This window comes from Mustela putorius, unplaced genomic scaffold (assembly GCF_011764305.1).
Source record: "Mustela putorius furo isolate JIRA1106 unplaced genomic scaffold, ASM1176430v1.1 tig00003863_pilon_pilon_pilon, whole genome shotgun sequence".
Taxonomy (NCBI): Eukaryota; Metazoa; Chordata; class Mammalia; order Carnivora; family Mustelidae; genus Mustela; species Mustela putorius.
The window spans coordinates 20,206,743-20,225,228 of NW_025422015.1; the positions used below are offsets into that span (position 1 = coordinate 20,206,743).

The window sequence follows — 18,486 nt, forward strand, 5'->3', positions numbered from 1 at the left end:
GGAGATGGGGTAACTGTGATGGGCATGAAGACAGGCACATGATAGAATGAGCACTGGGTGTTACGTGCAACTGGTGAGTGACTAAATTCTACCCTAAAGTGAGTAATACACTATGTGTTAACTAACTTGAATTTCGATAAGTAAAAAAGCTATTTAAGAACAACTCTGGGGGCACCTGGGTGGCTCAGTGGGTTACAGCCTCTGCCTTCAGCTCGGGTCATGATCCCAAGGTCCTGGGATCGAGCCCCACATCGGGCTCTCTGCTCTGCGGAGGGCCTGCTTCCTCCTCTCTCTCTGTCAGCCTCTCTGCCTACTTGTGAACTTTGTCTGTCAAATGAATAAATAAAATCTTAAAAAAAAAAAAAAAAAAAAGAACAACTCTGCTGAGCACCTGGGTGGCTCAGTTGGTTAAGCAACTGCCTTCGGCTCAGTTGGAGTCCCAGGATCCTGGAGTCCCAGGATCAAGTCCCACATCAGGCCCTCTGCTCATCAGGGAGCCGGCTTCTCCCTCTGCCCCTCGCCCCTTTCATGTTCACTCTCTCTCTCTCTCTCAAATAAATAAAATCTTAAAAAAAAAAAAAAAAGAACAACTCTGCTTTTATCATTCTTGGAGCTACTTAGAAACTGGGTCCCATATTCATTTAAAAAACCCTGCTTTCAATATTCTAAAAGGTGTTATGTTGTCATTAATGAACTGCAACTCCTTTCTGCATTACACTTGAATGTGACTGCTCCTATGTAAAACAAACAAGCAAAAAACAAACAAACAAACAAACAAAAACCAAAGCAACTTGCATCCTTTTGGCACACCAGCCTGCTTTTTAGTCTTGATGAGTGACATTCTGTCATGTTACCTCTCAGCTTGCCTTAACTGCAAAAGACATCACAGAGACATAAGCAAGGGAAGAAAAAAATACATCAGAAAGCCTAAATATACATTTCACATTATTTAGAATTGAGCTAAGTCCACACAACAAAAACTCTACAACATAGGAGGGTGAAGAAAATGAAAACATTTCCAAAGGTATTTATTGAGAAATAGTAAAGATGTACATATTTTTACAAGCTTTTAATATTAATTTACATTTCTTTAAATTATGTCGGCCCCGATAATCTATACTTTACTAATACATAACAGAAACCCTTGACTTTGACTGTGAGATTTCCAAAATGCTACCATAGTTGGGAGTCAAAATGCAACTTTGGCTCATGATGCTTTAATTTGTTTTTGAAAGAAATACTAAATGCCATATTCACTGAGAACATAGGCTCGTCATAAACAAATCCACTTAAAAGAAAAAACCTTCAAACTGGAGTATGCTGTTGACATTATCTTGAATCTTTACTCACAAGACTAAGGAAAAAATATTTTTAGAGTTATTCACTTTTTTGTGCACCAACTGCGTGATTCTAATTTTTTTTTTGGTCTCTGAATTTGACTTACAAACTTTTGTAGGGATATAGTGACTTTATCTTGTAAGCTATAATATTGTAGCCAGGCCACCTGCTTCGATATTTCTCAAGTGTGACATGAGGTGGTTACCGTTCCTAGTGATGGACCACGTTCGACCACGTATTAGTCGAAAACTCAGTGACAGAACGTTTTCTGAACTGGTTAATAACAAGGCACAACAGTTGATGTCAAAAGCAAGTGGGAGTTGCCAAAAAGGTTGTTCCTTTTGCTTGTTGGCTTATTTTTGTTTGTTTGTTTGTTTTTTGTTTTGTTTTAGATCAGAAAGGAAGAGAACCTCTGTTCCTCGCACAGGAAGGGCAGAGTTCTAGTCTGAGCATGCTCCACGTTGCATGACAGGCTGCGAGGTGAGCCATATTGTGCCGTTGTTTTGGACGAGCTCTTTTTGAACAGCTTGGGCTTTATGCCAGCAGCCTCTTCTGAACACACAAGAAGGGGAGAAAATGTATGTGAGAAACAGCACTGGGTGATGTCATCGGTGACCCTTCCTTTGCCTGTGAACCACTGTTCCTTTCTGGCCCTGCAGGGTTAGCAGCATTAAAATCCTTGCTTGTTTGATATGAAAAATAACTAAGAGTCTAGATGCAATGCCACAATTCTATCATTTAAAGAAACTGGCTAGAAAGAGAATATTGTTTCATTCACAGTAATAAATATATAAGGTTTTAGTGCACAAAACAGAATTGATAATCAGTGCAGCTCTTTGATTTTTTTTTAAACTGCATTTTCAAGCTACGTGCCAATAGAAGTGTGAGATGATGATGGTCATCATCATTATTATTAAAATTATTGCAAGCTTAATTTCTCTGCAGCAGTGCTTGGGCCAGAAAGAGCCAAAAGTTACAAAATTTAAAGAATAAGTTTAAAGTTTGTGTGATGAAATCAGAGTCTTAAAATCTGCAAACTTGGATCTCTAGCTGTTTCTGCCTGGTGTAAATATGGCCTTAGCATTCAGTAAAGAAATATAGGTTTACAACCTAGGAAATTAAACCTCGCTTCCATAGTGAATGTTGGGATCAGTGTCCAAAAGCACTGATCTCACAGGAGCCACCGAAGCCTCAGATGATGAGCTATCACAGACCACCCTCTGATTAGGGGGGCTGCCTATTAGCTGGACTCCTGCTTCCACATTAGGACAGTTTAAACACAGAGCTGCAGGTGCAGACACCATTAAAACACTCCTAGATCTTGAGGTCTTAAATTTCCACAAGGGAAATCATGTCATGCAAAATGACAGGAGAACTTGTATCGTGTTCTTAACATGGGCTACACACCAAGAAAAAAAAAAACACACATGCACACACACCGATGACAGGTTCTCCTTGAGATGAATGCAAGCCATTGTGCAGGAACAGGGCAGGCAGAAATGAAGGTGCATGGGTCTCTAAGGGAAAGAAACTGGACTGACGCATTCAGACAGAGAACCAGATACTATTTCGCTGTTGTAATTTTAGTATTGCTGCCAAGATCTGGCTCGCTTGCCAATTTATTTTAGGATGATACATTCTAGGTGAAATTTTCATTGACTCACCCTTTCTTCAGAGGGCATTTGGGCATTCGCCTTCCAACACTGATGACATTTCGTTTTTGCAAAGGCATTGGGAATGAACGCACTTAGCTTTTATTTTAAGCCATGTTCACTCAGTGTGAATTTCAAGCCATGTTCATGGTGTAGCCTAAGAAAGTTTGGGTGATATTTGCTCATGAATTTAATGAGACTATTTTTCTCTACACAACTTACACATATCAAAAAGTCAAACTCAAAATAGTGTAAGTAGTCTTGAATATGGCTCTTAGTTTTCTCCAGAAGAACTGTAAAAAGGGGTACTTGAGACTTCAACATACATTTCACTTTCTAAGTAAAGGTCCCACAGTCTTTCCCAAACCTTCTGTTTATGGTTGGATGCATAAATAGTTGCCTCATATAATTATTGGAATTATTAAGAACCCAAATAAAATACAAGCTTTCCTTTATTATCATTGTTTTCTTATTGCAACAAATACTCAGTTTCTTGGTGATGCAGTATTAAACTTTGATAGCTTGAATTTTAAATTTGGTCATCTTAAGAATGATCACAAAGGTTTTTTTTGTTGTTGTTGTTTTTGTTTTTCATTATCTACAGAGATTTTAACCAAAGTTACACCGTAACACACAAACGCTGTCTTGTCTTTAAGGCACAACACATCAGTATGAACATTCTGTTTGTCAAACTTAAAAAAGAGACATTATTAGACTCCCATTGCCCACCCCCTTTCCTCCCCAAAAAATGAAAGAAAAATTGCATCCACTTGCAAAGTCAGCTGCTAATAAAGTCACAGTAAATTATTTTCATCAATAATTTACACAAATTACAGGTCTAGATAGGATTGTCCTTATACAGTCTGAGTGCATTCCAATTCAGATTTTCTGGGCTAGGTAGGCTAAAGTCAGATTCAAACCTCAGGACTGAGAATATCTCCCATTTTGAGGAATGTTGTTGAACACCACCTTGTCGGACGGAGCCTGTGTTGGCGTTCTGCCAGGGTCAGCGTTCTTTGCTAAAGCTGTTAATTCCAGTGAGGACTCACTCGGTGTGTACCAGCAACCTCCACAGATTTTTTTTTTTTTAAACCATTAAAGTGTTGTAAATATAAGACCATAGAGCTTCCTTTCTGTAGCGCTAAAGTTTAATTCCATTCAGCAATCTGAATTCTTCATTCTGGAATTTTCTTTCCAAATATGATTTCATCCTTTAAGACAATTTATATGTGTAAAGCCAGAGGCATTGAATCACACATAAAAATTCAGTGTACTTTGAAATTAAAAAAAAAAAAAAATGGATCTCCAGCTAGAGAACACAGTTACAAATACTCTAATTCCAGTGCTTGATGAAGAGCCAAGAGGTCTGAGTGACTTGATATCCTCCAAAAGGGCATGTTGTGCTGTGTATTGACAGAGGCAGGGACAGAGGAGAGAAGGGGAAGGAATGGAGAGAAATCATAACTATCGTCTCAATAAAGCAGCAATAAACACCAAGACCTGTGGTTCACCCATATTCAAGGGAGGGAACTCAAAGGAGGCAGGATCGTATTTGAAGCCTTGGTAGCATCCATATTATAGTGTCAAAATACTAGAGAAATAGATCTGAACTGGATTTTAGTGTTTATAAAAGCAAATACTCAGATTTCTTAGGTAGTTTAGTATTTATTCTGGAAAAGCATGACCAACATCAGCATCTGGGGAAGCAAGTTGAGCATGAAAAGCCTCCATGACTGATAGAAAGCAATTTTTAACCACAACACTCCTTAGAGTTAGAAACAATATTTTTTAAAAATTATAAACTTCCTATGTCTAAGGCTTTTAGTCTATATGAGAGGAAGAAGGTGAATTTCTATGTAAAAAATAATTTGAAGCTGGACTGTAGAAGGTAGAAAACAATGTGGGGATGATCGACCTTGTTCCTTGTCTGGCGTAAGTAATAAGCCAGTAGCACGGACTTATTTCACTGGTATGGGACTGAAAGGAAGCACTCCAGCATCCATTCACAATAGGGACGATATATATTAAAGGGGACAGAAACGACCTCTTGTGGGGAAATATTCTTAGACATTACAATGGTTTGAGCCCCTCCAAAGATATACCAGGATATAGAATTTGTGTGTAAGTTTCGTGAAAAATTGTGATTCCAAAAAACTGTCTAAAAATACTCCATTATGGACAATAATGAAAAAAAGAAATAATGCATGGTAGCAATTAAAACCAAAGCATTATTTGTAATTTTTGCTGATGGTATCTTGTAGAATATATATGTATAGAATACATATACATATAAATGTATTATACATATATATAATGGAGATATATATATATATATATGTATGTATAACATGGAAAATGTATTATAAAGGTTAAACATTAAAATAATAATCACTATTGTTATGATTCTTTGCTGTCCAATATGGTAGCCAGTAGCCCCATATATCTGTTGAGTACTTGAACTGTGACAAGTCCTGTTCTAAATGCATACTGAATTTCAGAGACTTAGAATGTAAACATCACATTAGTAACTAGTGTTTTTATTAGGTGTTGAGACAGTAACATTTTAACATACTGGGTTAAAGTATATTACTAAAATCAATTCTCCCTCTTATTTTTTTTAAAGCAACTTCCAGAAAACTTGCAATTATAATAATGGCTCACATTATATATTTCTATAGGGGGCTGTGGTTATACATTAGTTCTTAACCTTTGAAATCTCTTCTTAAATTTGCAAGAGAAAACATGTTTCTAGGTCCATTTAAAGCACAGAAATTCACCTAGAAGTAACCTTTTTTTTCTCATTCAGCTCAGATCTATTTATAATAACAAAATAGTACATTGTATTTCTGCGCATGCGATTATAGCCACATCCAAAGTAAAGCATGCATTCTGGATACTAGAGGAACCAGCCACCTGTGTTTCCAAACAGAACCCATAAGCTTTCACCATCACCAAAACTGTACCTACATAAACAACCATTTGGAAATAGCATTCTAACAAGGTTCTCTTCCAATTGGAGTCACGACTTTTTCTCCTGAAGTTTCAGGTATAAAGCAGAGGGTGTAACAACTGAAGAGCCAAGTCCTGTTTTCACATGGTGGATAAGTGGTGTAGACTTTATAGATTTTCAGTTTCAGGCATATAATGTTTCTGGTTTGGAAAAGTGAATTTATATTGCCCTGACCTAGGTATGTGTGAATTTCACATAGTCTTGTACAAGACATGCAAAATGTTTTGCTGCGTTTGTGCTTTGACTACTTGTTGTGGGTCATGATGGTGCCAATATGAAAAACAGCAGGACTCTAGACATGGACAAACTCCAAAAGATACTTCAACTGTGTGCCACTGGAAGGCTTTTTAGAAGCAGCTGGCAATGAAAGTTGGGTTTCTTGAGGCTGCATCTCTGGCCTTATACAGAATGTCCTAGGAGTCAGTGTGCTGTCTTGTGTCACTGATGCTGCCAACAATTACAACCAAGAGCTCTATGGGAGTCAAAGCCTATGCCAGTTCTCTTAGTGTTAATGGAAAAGCATGGAATTTTTCAATTATGGCTTCCAATACTTCACTAAACCTTCTAAAACAGAAGCTCATTCTCTTTCTTCACTTTGCTTGATTTGAATGATCTACAAACCAAAGTCATTTCTTTCACCTTTCTAGTATAGCTAAACTTTTCTTATAATTTCTTTTATTTATTTATTTAGGAAAACAGAAATCAGGTAAACCCTTGAGCACACTGCAAGTGGTTAGTGAGGGCTTCACTGGATGACTTGAGATCTCCTTAGGATAAGGACAACATTCTTTCTATGTACGACAATATAAGCTGATATGTCTCTGTTTAAAAATAGCAAGCATCAGGGCGCCTGGGTGGCTCAGTGGGTTAAGCCTCTGCCTTCGGCTCAGGTTATGATCGTGGGGTCCTGGGATCGAGCCCTGCATTGGGCTCTCTGCTCAGCAGACAGCCTGCTTCCCCCCTCTCTCTGCCTGCCTCTCTGCCTACTTGTGATCTCTGTCTGTCAAATAAATAAATAAAATCTTTTAAAAAAATAGCAATCATTGTTTTGCTTTATTTTACAAATTATATGATTTTTTATCCTGGCTGGATGATATTTTGGGACCATTCAGTAAAGGAAGCATTCGATCTCAGTGTTGTGTCAACTGATAGTTTGGTTCCTAGGACTAATCCCCGGTATCATTCCTCTTTTGATCTTGGGCCAACCATTTAACGGTTTTTAACTACCTTAATTTCTTCTTCAGAAATATGGACCAGATGAAAAGGCTTATTTAAATACCTAGGGCCTACGAGATTTTCTGAATAGGTTCAATGCCAGCTGCTTGGCTTCAGTCAAATGCTAGCAGCTAGCTGAAACAGACAACACCCTTCTAGAAGACATAGGCGTACTGCCTCTAAGTCTCTATGACAAGTTGGCACCAAAGGACCTGGATAATACATGTCATTCTGATAGCATTTACTAAATTCTCTAGCAACAGTGTTTTCCTTCAGCTACTAAATCTTTCCTTATCATTTATATGGAACACACTTACTACAAGGCACTCACAAGGACCATTGGCATAAAGATGGGTGAGCAAGAGGGTAAGAACAGAGCCACTTATATGATTTCTATGGAGCTCATTAAAGCTATCAGGTTAAGCTTCATGTGTTTAAAAATGGTTATTTTCCCCCACCTTTCTCAAAAATCACCATATCTGTGTGCATTATACTTACACACGCAGGCACGCACAAATAAATCTGACTAAATTTTTATACATTTCCTTTCAAATTTCAGGCAAAAAGTGCTAGACTCCAAATGGTTTCTTTGAATGTAAGTATTAACCTTCTCATGCTCTTACAGATTTGCAGCTACACATTTAAGTCATTTGTCAAGCTGCCATTGGGCCAAACTACAGGAATGCAAACACAAAAGCTTGCATCAGAAGTATCACACCAACATTGTTTGAGACAGGTTACCTTTTTTGCTGCCTGTTCTTCTTCTACACCATCCCCAATTACAACATATACTACTTTTCTGCCAAACCTTTGCATTATTCGTTCAAAGCAACTTTCTTTTCCTGGAAGATAAACGAGATAAAGTTCAGAGTGAAGTTACCTGGTTAGCGGCATGCTCCTCATCTCGGCCATCTCCAATCACAACATAAGTTATGTTAGTGCCAAATCTGGACACTATACGCTCAAAACAGCTTTCCTTGCCTGAAAAACAATGCACTGCTTATTCTTCCAGCCATTGCATTCATTAACCTAAAGATTCATAAAGTGTTAGATTAATTTTTTTTGAACATCCATCACTTAGACTAGCTTGCAACCTCTGGCTTTATGAAATCAACAAATAGGTTTGAAAAATATAAGTCTTTCTTTACTTGAGACAGAGTATTAGGCAAACGTGCTTCACACTCCAAAAAAGTCAGTAGGGTTAAACATTGACCCAGAGAAAATGTTAGCATCTTTTACACCACCAAAAGAATGCTGGAACAACTTTACAAGCAACCGTGAGTTTTAACATTTTTTTGTTTAATTCTGTGTATCCATTTTATCTAGTTGAAGTAGTATAGACAAGTCAGCTAGCAATATTATTATTGTAAAAAAAACTGAAGGTTCGTCTGTAAGGAAAGAGGAAATACTAAGATGTGCATTTACCTTGATAAACAACTCCTTTCTTCAAGTGGCTGGGAGCTAGTCTGCTCAGATTAATTGTACTAAGGGAGTTGTTTGGATCACAGAACTGCTGGCACCTGTCTCCTCTGACTGCACTACGGGAATAACATGGTGGAATTTCTACATGTTCTTCGTTTTAGAATACTGGCACAATTCTCTGAATTTCACTCCCACAATGTTCATGTGGTCATGGCTATTTTTGCATTTTTTTTTTTCCTAATCTGATAGTTCAGAACTCCAAAAAAAAAAAAAAATACTAGCTTAAAGGGAAAAATAAAAATGATTGTTTTTTCAGATTAAATATAAGGAACAATTTGGTCAGTAAAAAAAAAATAATAATCTTGTCCCAGCTAGAAGAAACATTTATCCTGGTGTGAAATGATTTCACCTGTCAAAATGCAAAATAAAGTGAGCTAGGTTAAGCCTGCTAGCATGAATACATACATTTCTGTAACGAATGAGTGGGCCTGGCATCAGGGCTCTGAGCTGCGGTGCGTATGACAATGTGGAATTTACATTACGAAAGCTTATAAAGGCTCTCTTTAATTCTACTCCTCAAACAGCTGCAACCAGGGGCTCTTTTTAGCTGGTGCCAATACAGAAACTCTGAGAGACCCAGCGCAGGTTATTTTTGGTTGGGGATTTTGGGATTCTGAGCTCTTGTCAAGGTGCCAGCACCTAAGTTTGCTGACCTGCGGGGTACATTATACAACCTACTTCCCCAGGCATTTCCTTGACAAGACAGTGCCATACGGACACTGTTTTCTTTTAACTCTTTCAGGACGGCGGAGGTTAGGAAGCTCAGCTTTTGAAAGATGATTAGAGACATAGTCTCTTTAAATCAAAGATGGCTCCAAAGACAGATAGTAAGCAAATAAACAAAGCCGTAGTTCTCTGATTACTGTGGAACATTGTTGAAAATGTGGATTTCCAGCCATTCGTGAGTTATAATTTGTGAGATATTTTTTTCCTGGAATTAAGGATGTTATTTCCATCCACCTGGCACTTCCCTGTAATGCCAGCATCATATTTTTATCTTAGATCTAGATTACTGCATCTGCAAAGATGAAATACCATATACCATCCTAACTAAGATATTCAGTACCATGGCCAAAGACACTCTGTTATTTAGAAAACAGGGGCTGCAATGAAAGACAAATATAAAGACATAAATAAGTATACTTATTTATGTATAAATAAATAAGTCCTAATATTGTCCTAATATTGACTTCAGAATTTCACTAGGAAACAGTTTTCATACACTTTGCACGTGTACAATGGGTTACAGGCTGCTTTATTATCTGAGCTCTGCTCAAATTTGCTTGATATTTTTGTAGCAAAACCGATAAAAGAGGGAATCATGCAGAGAGACATACCGAGAACAGCCTCCAAGACACAGAAGTGAACACATTTCATACAGAGTTAGAAAGGATTTTCTTACCTATTTTAGTTGCACTGTAAATATTCTCAATGGGGAAAGCACCTCCTAAACTATAGAGGAGAACCTTCGCAAGTGCTGGGATCAGTTGGGTTGTCGTGACCAAGACATTTACGCAGTTACTCCTAAGACAGGGAGGAAATAGGCAGAGTTGTTTTCTAATTCTAAATAATTTCTAATGGTGCAGGTTGTAAATGGTCACTGTGGTCTTTCGATTCCATGATAAATGGGCCCTGATAACCTAACCTTTAAACGTCAACAGTTATTTACGGACTGTCTGCTACCCGGCAGGCACCATGACAGGGGTTAGGAATACATCCCAAAATGGAGGACATGGAGGAAGACAGGCAAAAAGAGGTCACGTGTGGATGACATTTTGTCCCCGCCACCCCCCCCCCAGATCACAAGAGAGATAGGAGAGAGGGAAGGAAATAAGACACCTGCAATATGAAATGTGTTCTATAATAAAGATCTCCTCCGGCTTCTGTGGGACCTCAGAGAAGTACACCTGCCTTAGCCAGTGGCAATTACGGGAAGGTTAACAGAGGGAGAGTGTAGCTCAAAGCTTCACAGGTACCAGATGAAGTGTTTTTTAGGGTAAGAGTCTATGTCCCGGGCTTAGAAGAAAAGTAGTAGACATGGGCAGAAAGAAGGTTATAGGATGGGTAAAAGGTGTTTTTGGATTTTGTGCGAGAAACAGTCCAGCATTCTAAATCAAGGGGCTGAGAGATGGGGATCCTGAATAAGTAAGAATGGAGAGGACTCTTATTTAATCCAGAAAAGGTGAATCCCCGAATCTCCTTCTTAACAACAACAAAGAGCAAACTGCATTTAATAGGCCCAGTTTTAATCCATCTACAAAGGCTCTACTCTCTGAGAGTGACAGTGTCCCAATTTGTAACTTACAGCTGTTTCTTTCATGGTAATATTTCAGGGAGATAAAGGAAACACTAAGAGAGTAGGAACTGTGAGGCAGAGATCTGGAAAGAATGGACTGTGGTCCTTCCTTCTTGATTATGTAGAAATTGAGCCTTCCTGCCGTGAGGAGTTCAAACCACACACATCAAATTGGGACTCAGGAAGCATACAGGGATGGGGCTTTCTCTATTGGCATTTTGTAGCACAAGCCTTGAATACAGATTAGTGAGAACCCCCAAAATATTCTCGAGAAGTCTCTAGATTGATTTTCAGAAACTTGGTTAGAATTTAGAAGATAGAAGACCAAGTTGGGTGCCAACTTTTCATGGTATGTATATGCTTATCCCCCAGTACATGTAATATTATGTTTATATTTTTAGACATATCCTCTGTCAAGAAAAACTGCAATTTGTCCCAAGAACAATTATAAAACCTGTATAATTACAGGTTTTTAAAACATTTTCATTTCTAAATTATTTCCATAGATAACCTGATTTTATAATGGGAGCTCTGACTTCTGGAAGCATGTGATGAGGTTCTCACTTATATGGGATGAAGAAACAAAGCCTTCCAGAGGTAGAAGTTTAATAAGTATCACCAATGGAAACCTTAATGCTGCCAATAAGGCATTAGAGACCTAGAAAGTGATTTGCCTGTTATTGGACAGAAACTATCCAAATAATGGCAGATTATTTAGCATAATACATAAACACATAACTGTAGTCAAGTAATGTTTTGGAATCTAGCTTTGCCACTGAGACAGTGATATTTGGAGTTATTTCTTTTCCAAGTTAGAAACCTCATATATACTTGTAAATTATAGACTTTAAAATTGCAAACATCGCATTTATCTAATATTCAATTTATAATGCAATTGTAACTTTTAATTACAAATATTGCATATATTTATAGGTTGCATGTATATACATTTGTGAAATATGGGAAAACATCAAGAACATGAAAAGCATCAATTATTTAGCTATCCAGAGAGCAGAGGGTAACTGCTCTCACCATTTTGTGTGTTTACTTTCAGGATTTGTTTGCATATAGATTTTCTCATTAGTACCATACTATATATATAATTTCTTCTACATTTTTTGCTTGTTTGTATCATGAGCCTATTTATTTATGTCATACTCTCTATTAGTCCTTCTTTCCCAACAAAATATAATGTGTGAAAACCACTTGTAGTTGTGGGGTCATTTTTTTTTTTTTAAGTTAGCTCACTGAAGATGATTTGCTTTCTAAACATTATATTAAAATGTCTTACATAGAAAAATTTCCTACACATTTGGTTATGACCTTTGACTATATTCACAGGAGAAGAATTAGAGCTGGAAGGTGCAAACTTAGCTAAAGGCTCAGAAACGTAATTCAGCCATGTTTTGTATAAGCTTCCGTTCTCCTGACATCTTGGACATTTTATAAGGACCAGTAGGGTCCTACATGTGGATGACTTAGCAAATTTCACAGCACTTAAGTCTCTAATGTGTAATGACTTATTTTTCCCCTTCTTCTCTTTGTCATATTTTTATTTCTTAAAAGTCACATACCTATGTAGTTGCTTTAAAACCATGTGTATAATAATAATAATCTCTTTCTATTATGGGTAACACATATATGATCGACATAACACTGTAAGAACCTTTGGTTTTTAAGCATCTAAGAGAACTCTTTTAAAAAGAGTGAAAGCCGCTGACTTCCTCCTCAGAGAAATGCACATTCTACGACATTTTATGCACAATTTCAGACACTTAGAAGTCCTCTCATCCTAGCTTCCTTGACCTTTTGTCTCCATATCCCTAGTTACAGATCACAACCCAGCAAGTCCCATTTTAAAACAGCTTCAGTTGTGAGACAGTTCTTCCTCCCATAGAGCCAGAACATTCCTTCCTAGGCTTCCCACTCATCCATCCTAATTTTCTCCTTTACAGATCAGAGGGAAATGTAATTTATTTTCAGTCTAACATCTCATACCATTGAAATTGGTCATCTTGTCCCACATGGGACACTCCTTCAGATGAAACTCCTTGGTTCCTCCCTCCAACTGCCCCTTTCATGTGGTATCCTCAGCCTGAAACCCTTCTGGCCACTTTGTTGGACAAAAGATGTGTCAAATATGCCACAGCCCCCATTGGAATGTGGTGCCCAGAACAAGCCAAGTACTCTGGTCTGGCTTCCCCATCCTGACCCAGGAAACCTGCCACTTCCTTCCCACCTCTATCCACCCACTCATAGTTTTTGACATCAGTGTAGTTGCTGGTCACATGGCAGCTGGACGTCACATGCAGGATGGGACATATACATGCTAACTTCCGTATTCTATTCCTGGATTCTCCTTTTACCCCACCAAGATTTCTGTAACCCAGTTCAATCAGTCCAAATATGACCTCTTCTTCTGAATTTGTGCTACCACAGCTTGGCTATGCATGCTTTATCTGCCCTAACTAGCGATTGCTTTCTGGATTTATATTACTTCATGAACTAGCATTTAGGCACATGGCGTTCAACTAATTGTAAGTCTATTCAGTTCTATTATCTATGCTACTAAGGCAGTATTTCACTATTTAGTTCAAATGGTGCAAAGATTACAAGTTTTTCAAAGAGCTTCCACTAGCAACTTTCTTGCATTTAAATTATGCATATTATCTATAGTGGGCCCAAACACTTTAAACATGCAGTCTGTGTGTAAACTACTGTTTTATTTTTTTTTTCATCATCTCCTGTACTTTGCCACCAACAGGGTGCTGTCTTTTTTGTTGTTTTTCTTTTTCTTTTTCTTTTTTTTTTTATTACTAGTCCTATGACCTTCCTGTGGAGATTATCAGTAGTTATGTAGAATGGAGGGTAAAGACAAGGGATCTCCTGGTTATTCTGGGAAGCAGCAACTCCCGTCTTCTGCCCCCCAAACACCTCCCCCGACACACATTGAAAATCACTTGCTTCAGTGAATTGTTAGGTCCCTAGAAATTCCAAAATACTCTAGTAATTAATGAATCTGTATATTTGTTGTACTATTACAACCACATCTTCAATACAATAAATACAGAAACTGAAATAATACCACTTACCTAGTACTAATAATTGATAAAGATTTAAGTGCGTTGGTTAGCCAGGAGTCTGTGAGACCTTCGATCTCTGCCCTTAACTGTAACCATGCATCTCTCTTGGCAGGGCCAAGGAGTCCTGCAACCAAAAACCAAGGCAGAATCAAGAGATGAAAAATTTCAGGAATACCTAGTTTGCTCCCCCTTCTGTCTAGTAGAGATCATATCAGAAACAGGGAGAGACTGATTTGTATCAATAGTGATCTTTCACTTAGGAACTGGTGATCCATTCATTCATTCAAACATTCACTGAACAGCTTCGAGATTTCTGGTCCCGGGCCAAACAGTGGGGATGTAACAATGAAAGAATGGGTCCCAGCCTCTGCTCTCACTGAACCCAGAATGTGGCACCGTGGACACAATCACCTGAGGGGCTTCGACCACACCTGTGCCGGGGTCCCACCCCGAAAGATGGGATATAGATAGGTCTGGGGAGGAAACCGGGGTCGAACTGCCGAGGGATACGAATCTCAAACACTCTGGCTGTCTGAAAATGTTTTACTTCTTAACAACCACAATCGTTACCACTTTCCATGGACGTTATCATACGTAGCTACGAGCACCAAAGCTATCACTAATACTGTGCGTTTGAAAAAGAATTGTGTTTAAAATTCTGAAGCATGTGATACAAGTTATAAACAATGGTTAAAACTGCACTGATGTTGGGCTAAGAAAACAAGAAGGCATACTAATTGTTTTATTTAAAAAGCCCTTGCTTATGGGGCGTCTGGGTGGCTTAGTCCGTTGAGCGTCCGACTCTTGAACCCAGCTCAGATCCTTATCTCAGGGTTGTGAGATTGAGCCCCACGTCAGGCTCCACACTTGACATGGAGCTTAGTGAATAATAAGTAAATAAATAAATAACCCTTGTTTTATGATAGAACAAGATCATGCAAATCTGCTAAAAAGAAGTTTCTGATTTAAGTCGTATTTTAGAAAATTAGGAGCACATATACAGATGGATGATTTATCATAATGTATAATTTCTGGCAGCTCTCATTTGTCCTTACTTCAAAAAAGGGATGCTAACAGAGCATAGAAAATGGACTTGCATGTCAACACTTCAACTTTTAAAGCTATAATATTATTTATTAGTAATCTTAGTTTTTATATAACTTTAATACCCTTCATGAGGGAAACAATGCCTATCTAAATAAAAATTACTTCAGATTTCTCAAGGGGACATTTAGTGTAAAATTAAACATGTTACCCACAATGGAATTTAAACAGAATATCTGTTTGTCTGATTTTGTGAATGTCTCATCTACAGCAGTAGAGTGTATTTGGAAACTGGAGTTGTCTGTCCTGCAGGAGCCTATTTCTCCTTTGGAAATGAAGATCTCCTTTGGAAATGAAGATTTCTCAGATCCCTTTTTGGTTCTAACAACCATAGTAATAACATTGCTATTGCTTATGGTTCTACATTTTTTTCAATGATTTTATTTATTCATTTGAGAGAGAGAGACATGTGTGTGCACACAAGAAGAGGGAGAAGAAGGACACTTCCCACTGAGCAGTGAGTGCAACTCGGGGCTTGATCCCAGGACCCTGGGGTCATGACCGGAGCGGAAGGCAGACGCTTAACCGACTGAGCCACCCATGTACCCCTTTATGTTTTTTGTTCTTTTGAGCTACAGAGTGTCTACTTAGTATCTATGATGTGCCTTAAGGGTTATTAGACACTGAGAATACAAGATGAACAGACACACAGCCCCCCATATGTAATATATATATACCATAGATGAAAACATTACTTACTATACTATGTTCTATGTATATTTATGTACATATGTATTGTATGCATAAGTATATTTAACTTATCATTCAATTTTAGATTCTGATTTTAAGCTCCTCATTCCTCCTTTAAAAAGAGAGAGAGAGAGAAACAAACAGAAAACTCTTGAGAGAAAAATGTTATGTGACTTCATAGCTAATTTTAGGATCTTGCTGACCTAAAACTGATCCTAATAATAGAAACAGCCAAGGTTTATTTTATCAAGAAACGTATCCAGGATTTTAGTTTTGATGTCACAGGTTATGATACCACCTGTAACAAATGGATGAAGGTAAAACAGCTTAGATAAAACCTACAGAGTATCCGAACATTTGAAAACCATGATAATCACAGTTAATACTCTACATGGCAAAGACATATTGCCAGATAACCTGCAATTTTTAAAAAAATAAAATAGACTTAAGTCATTGAAATAACATAAATCGCTGCTTATGTTTATTTTAGAAAGTATTCCAGAAAGGTAATGAGGACTAACTACTTCGCTTTAATGACTGGGATCTTTGCTTTCAGACAGGTTTCCCCGCTGCCTCAAGGAGTTCCCCTGTCAGGTTTACATGAATAGTGTCTGTACAAGAAGGGTACACTTTCCATGTCCTGCTGTGAATCTTGACCAAACATTTGGGTACAAAAAATTCCCAACTCCTTTGGCCAGAGCCGCCTGTTTTATTTTGTGATTACGTGTTTTCCCCCCACCAACGAAGACACTTAAAATTCCAACTCAGTATAGTTCAGCAGGGGCTCTTGCTAATTTCTTTTCTAGTAGAGTAGTCTCTAACATGGAACACAGAACTACAATTCAGTGTCTACCTCTCTCTGCAGTATCTTTATTAGATTTAATGAGCCACACATACCTCCAACATTGTTCTTGTAGGTGTTATATAATTCTTTTACTCTTCTGTAACGAAAAGCCAACTTCCTCATCCAGTCAACCCCTCCTCTTACACCTGTTGGCAAACAAAGGTTTGCACTACTTGCAGCTGCATGGAAGCCATCAGTTGCAAAACTGTAGGTACTGCAACACCCAAAATACATTAAAAAGAAATAAAAGAAATAATTACAGGTGCAAAACTCCATAGCTGAATTTCTGTAGGAAAGAGCATACTGAAAGGCCTGGCTTACCTTAAGTCCTGCCCATTATCATCAGACGAAACATCATCTATATGAACTTGATCACATTCCTGTTAAAAACATTGGAAAAGTTATTTGTTTTTCAAACGATGCCTGTGTGGTATTTGGTTTTTCTGTCTTTCCATTTGATCAGGTCATGGCCAGAAGGTGGCAGCATTTGCCCATCTATCCTATTGCCAAGCAGGGGACAAGGCAGCATTTCTGTTTTAAATCCAGGAGAGTACCATAAAAAGGGGTCTGAAAACATATGGCATGTGGATTTCTTTGGAGCAGCTTAAAATTGTTTATTCTGAAAATTACGGATAATAAATGATTTTCTGAATTTTTATAAGAATGACTGGTTTTCACTTTCAGCCCTTTCTGTTGTGTATACAGTATGGAAACCAAGCTAATCTGAAGACATACAGAACTGTGTGGTTGAACCTCAGGTGATTACTATTATTTGCTATTTGTTGAGCAACTATGGATGGGCCCGATGATTATGGTGTCCTTTGAGATCTCTGGACTTCCTGCATTTTGCTGGGCCAGGGGTACCATGAAAAGACCATGCTGATGTTATTCTAAAAGTCCTGTTCTTTTAACACAGAAAAAAGCTAGATAACCATGGGAGTTGGTATCTTTTATTCCTTTTGTTCAAGTTTTGGAATCCTGACGCTGGAAAAGATACTTATGAATAAAAGGGAAATAATGAAGGTTTACTGTCTCCAATGTGCTACAAACTCAGAGGAGAGTAAACTTTAGGTACATATACACATACACTTGCCCTGACCGAAGTCACAGTGTTCTCAAATGGTCACTTTTCTAGATAAAAAGCAAACTCTTCTTTGTTGTTCTAAGGATCTTGTTACATCTTCAAATAATCTGTAAAGTTCTAGGAAATCGTATGTGATCTGAAGGGGTAATTTGGCTAGGGCATTTAAAATACCTAGTACTTCATAACTTCAGGGTAAGTATGTTTTAGCCTTTTGGACCTCGTTTTCTCTCCTCAAATTATTTCAGATACTCACAGATCCTGACTGTGTAACATAATGCTTACTCTTCAAAATCACTTTTTAAAAAATTATTAACTTTGACAAGAAGGTGCCTTACTAAACAAGGGCTCTTCAGCTACTGTTTATATTCATTATAGGACCTGGAAAGTATCTGGTGGTGAAGTATTTCATATCTCATCTCCAGCTTTCCGTGTCGAGTATATTACACCCTCTAATAGTCTGAGGATGAACTAGCTGAGTTGGGCTTCTTTCAAAATGTAAAATAAAAAAGTAGCCCAGTCAATATAATTTTGAAACTTGAAAATCCAAGTAAATAAAGGTTCATATGATTTACATAAATCACACATAAATTAGTGATTTTTTTTTCAGATTTTATTTATTTATTTGACAGAGAGAGATCACAAGTAGACAGAGAGGCAGGCAGAGAGAGAGAGGGAAGCAGGCTCCCTG

General features: G+C 37.9%; 1 protein-coding gene across 4 annotated transcripts in view; it reads right to left on the minus strand.

Moving 5' to 3' along the window:
• Nucleotides 1–1,003: 1,003 nt before the first annotated feature.
• Nucleotides 1,004–18,486, minus strand: part of EYA4 (EYA transcriptional coactivator and phosphatase 4) — a 273,929-nt gene continuing 256,446 nt past the window's right edge. For 3 of the 4 annotated variants that reach the window (XM_004740227.3, XM_013063854.2, XM_045066338.1), the window contains 6 exons: nucleotides 17,036–17,094; nucleotides 16,768–16,928; nucleotides 14,086–14,200; nucleotides 10,100–10,221; nucleotides 7,957–8,057; nucleotides 1,004–4,393 (listed from right to left, as the gene is read on the minus strand). In XM_004740227.3, the coding sequence (XP_004740284.2) occupies nucleotides 4,313–4,393; nucleotides 7,957–8,057; nucleotides 10,100–10,221; nucleotides 14,086–14,200; nucleotides 16,768–16,928; nucleotides 17,036–17,094 (639 nt within the window). In that variant the 3' untranslated portion in view covers nucleotides 1,004–4,312. Of the gene's footprint in view, nucleotides 4,394–7,956; nucleotides 8,058–8,095; nucleotides 8,197–10,099; nucleotides 10,222–14,085; nucleotides 14,201–16,767; nucleotides 16,929–17,035; nucleotides 17,095–18,486 lie in introns of all 4 variants that reach the window. The other variant, XM_004740226.3, reaches the window with a different exon arrangement.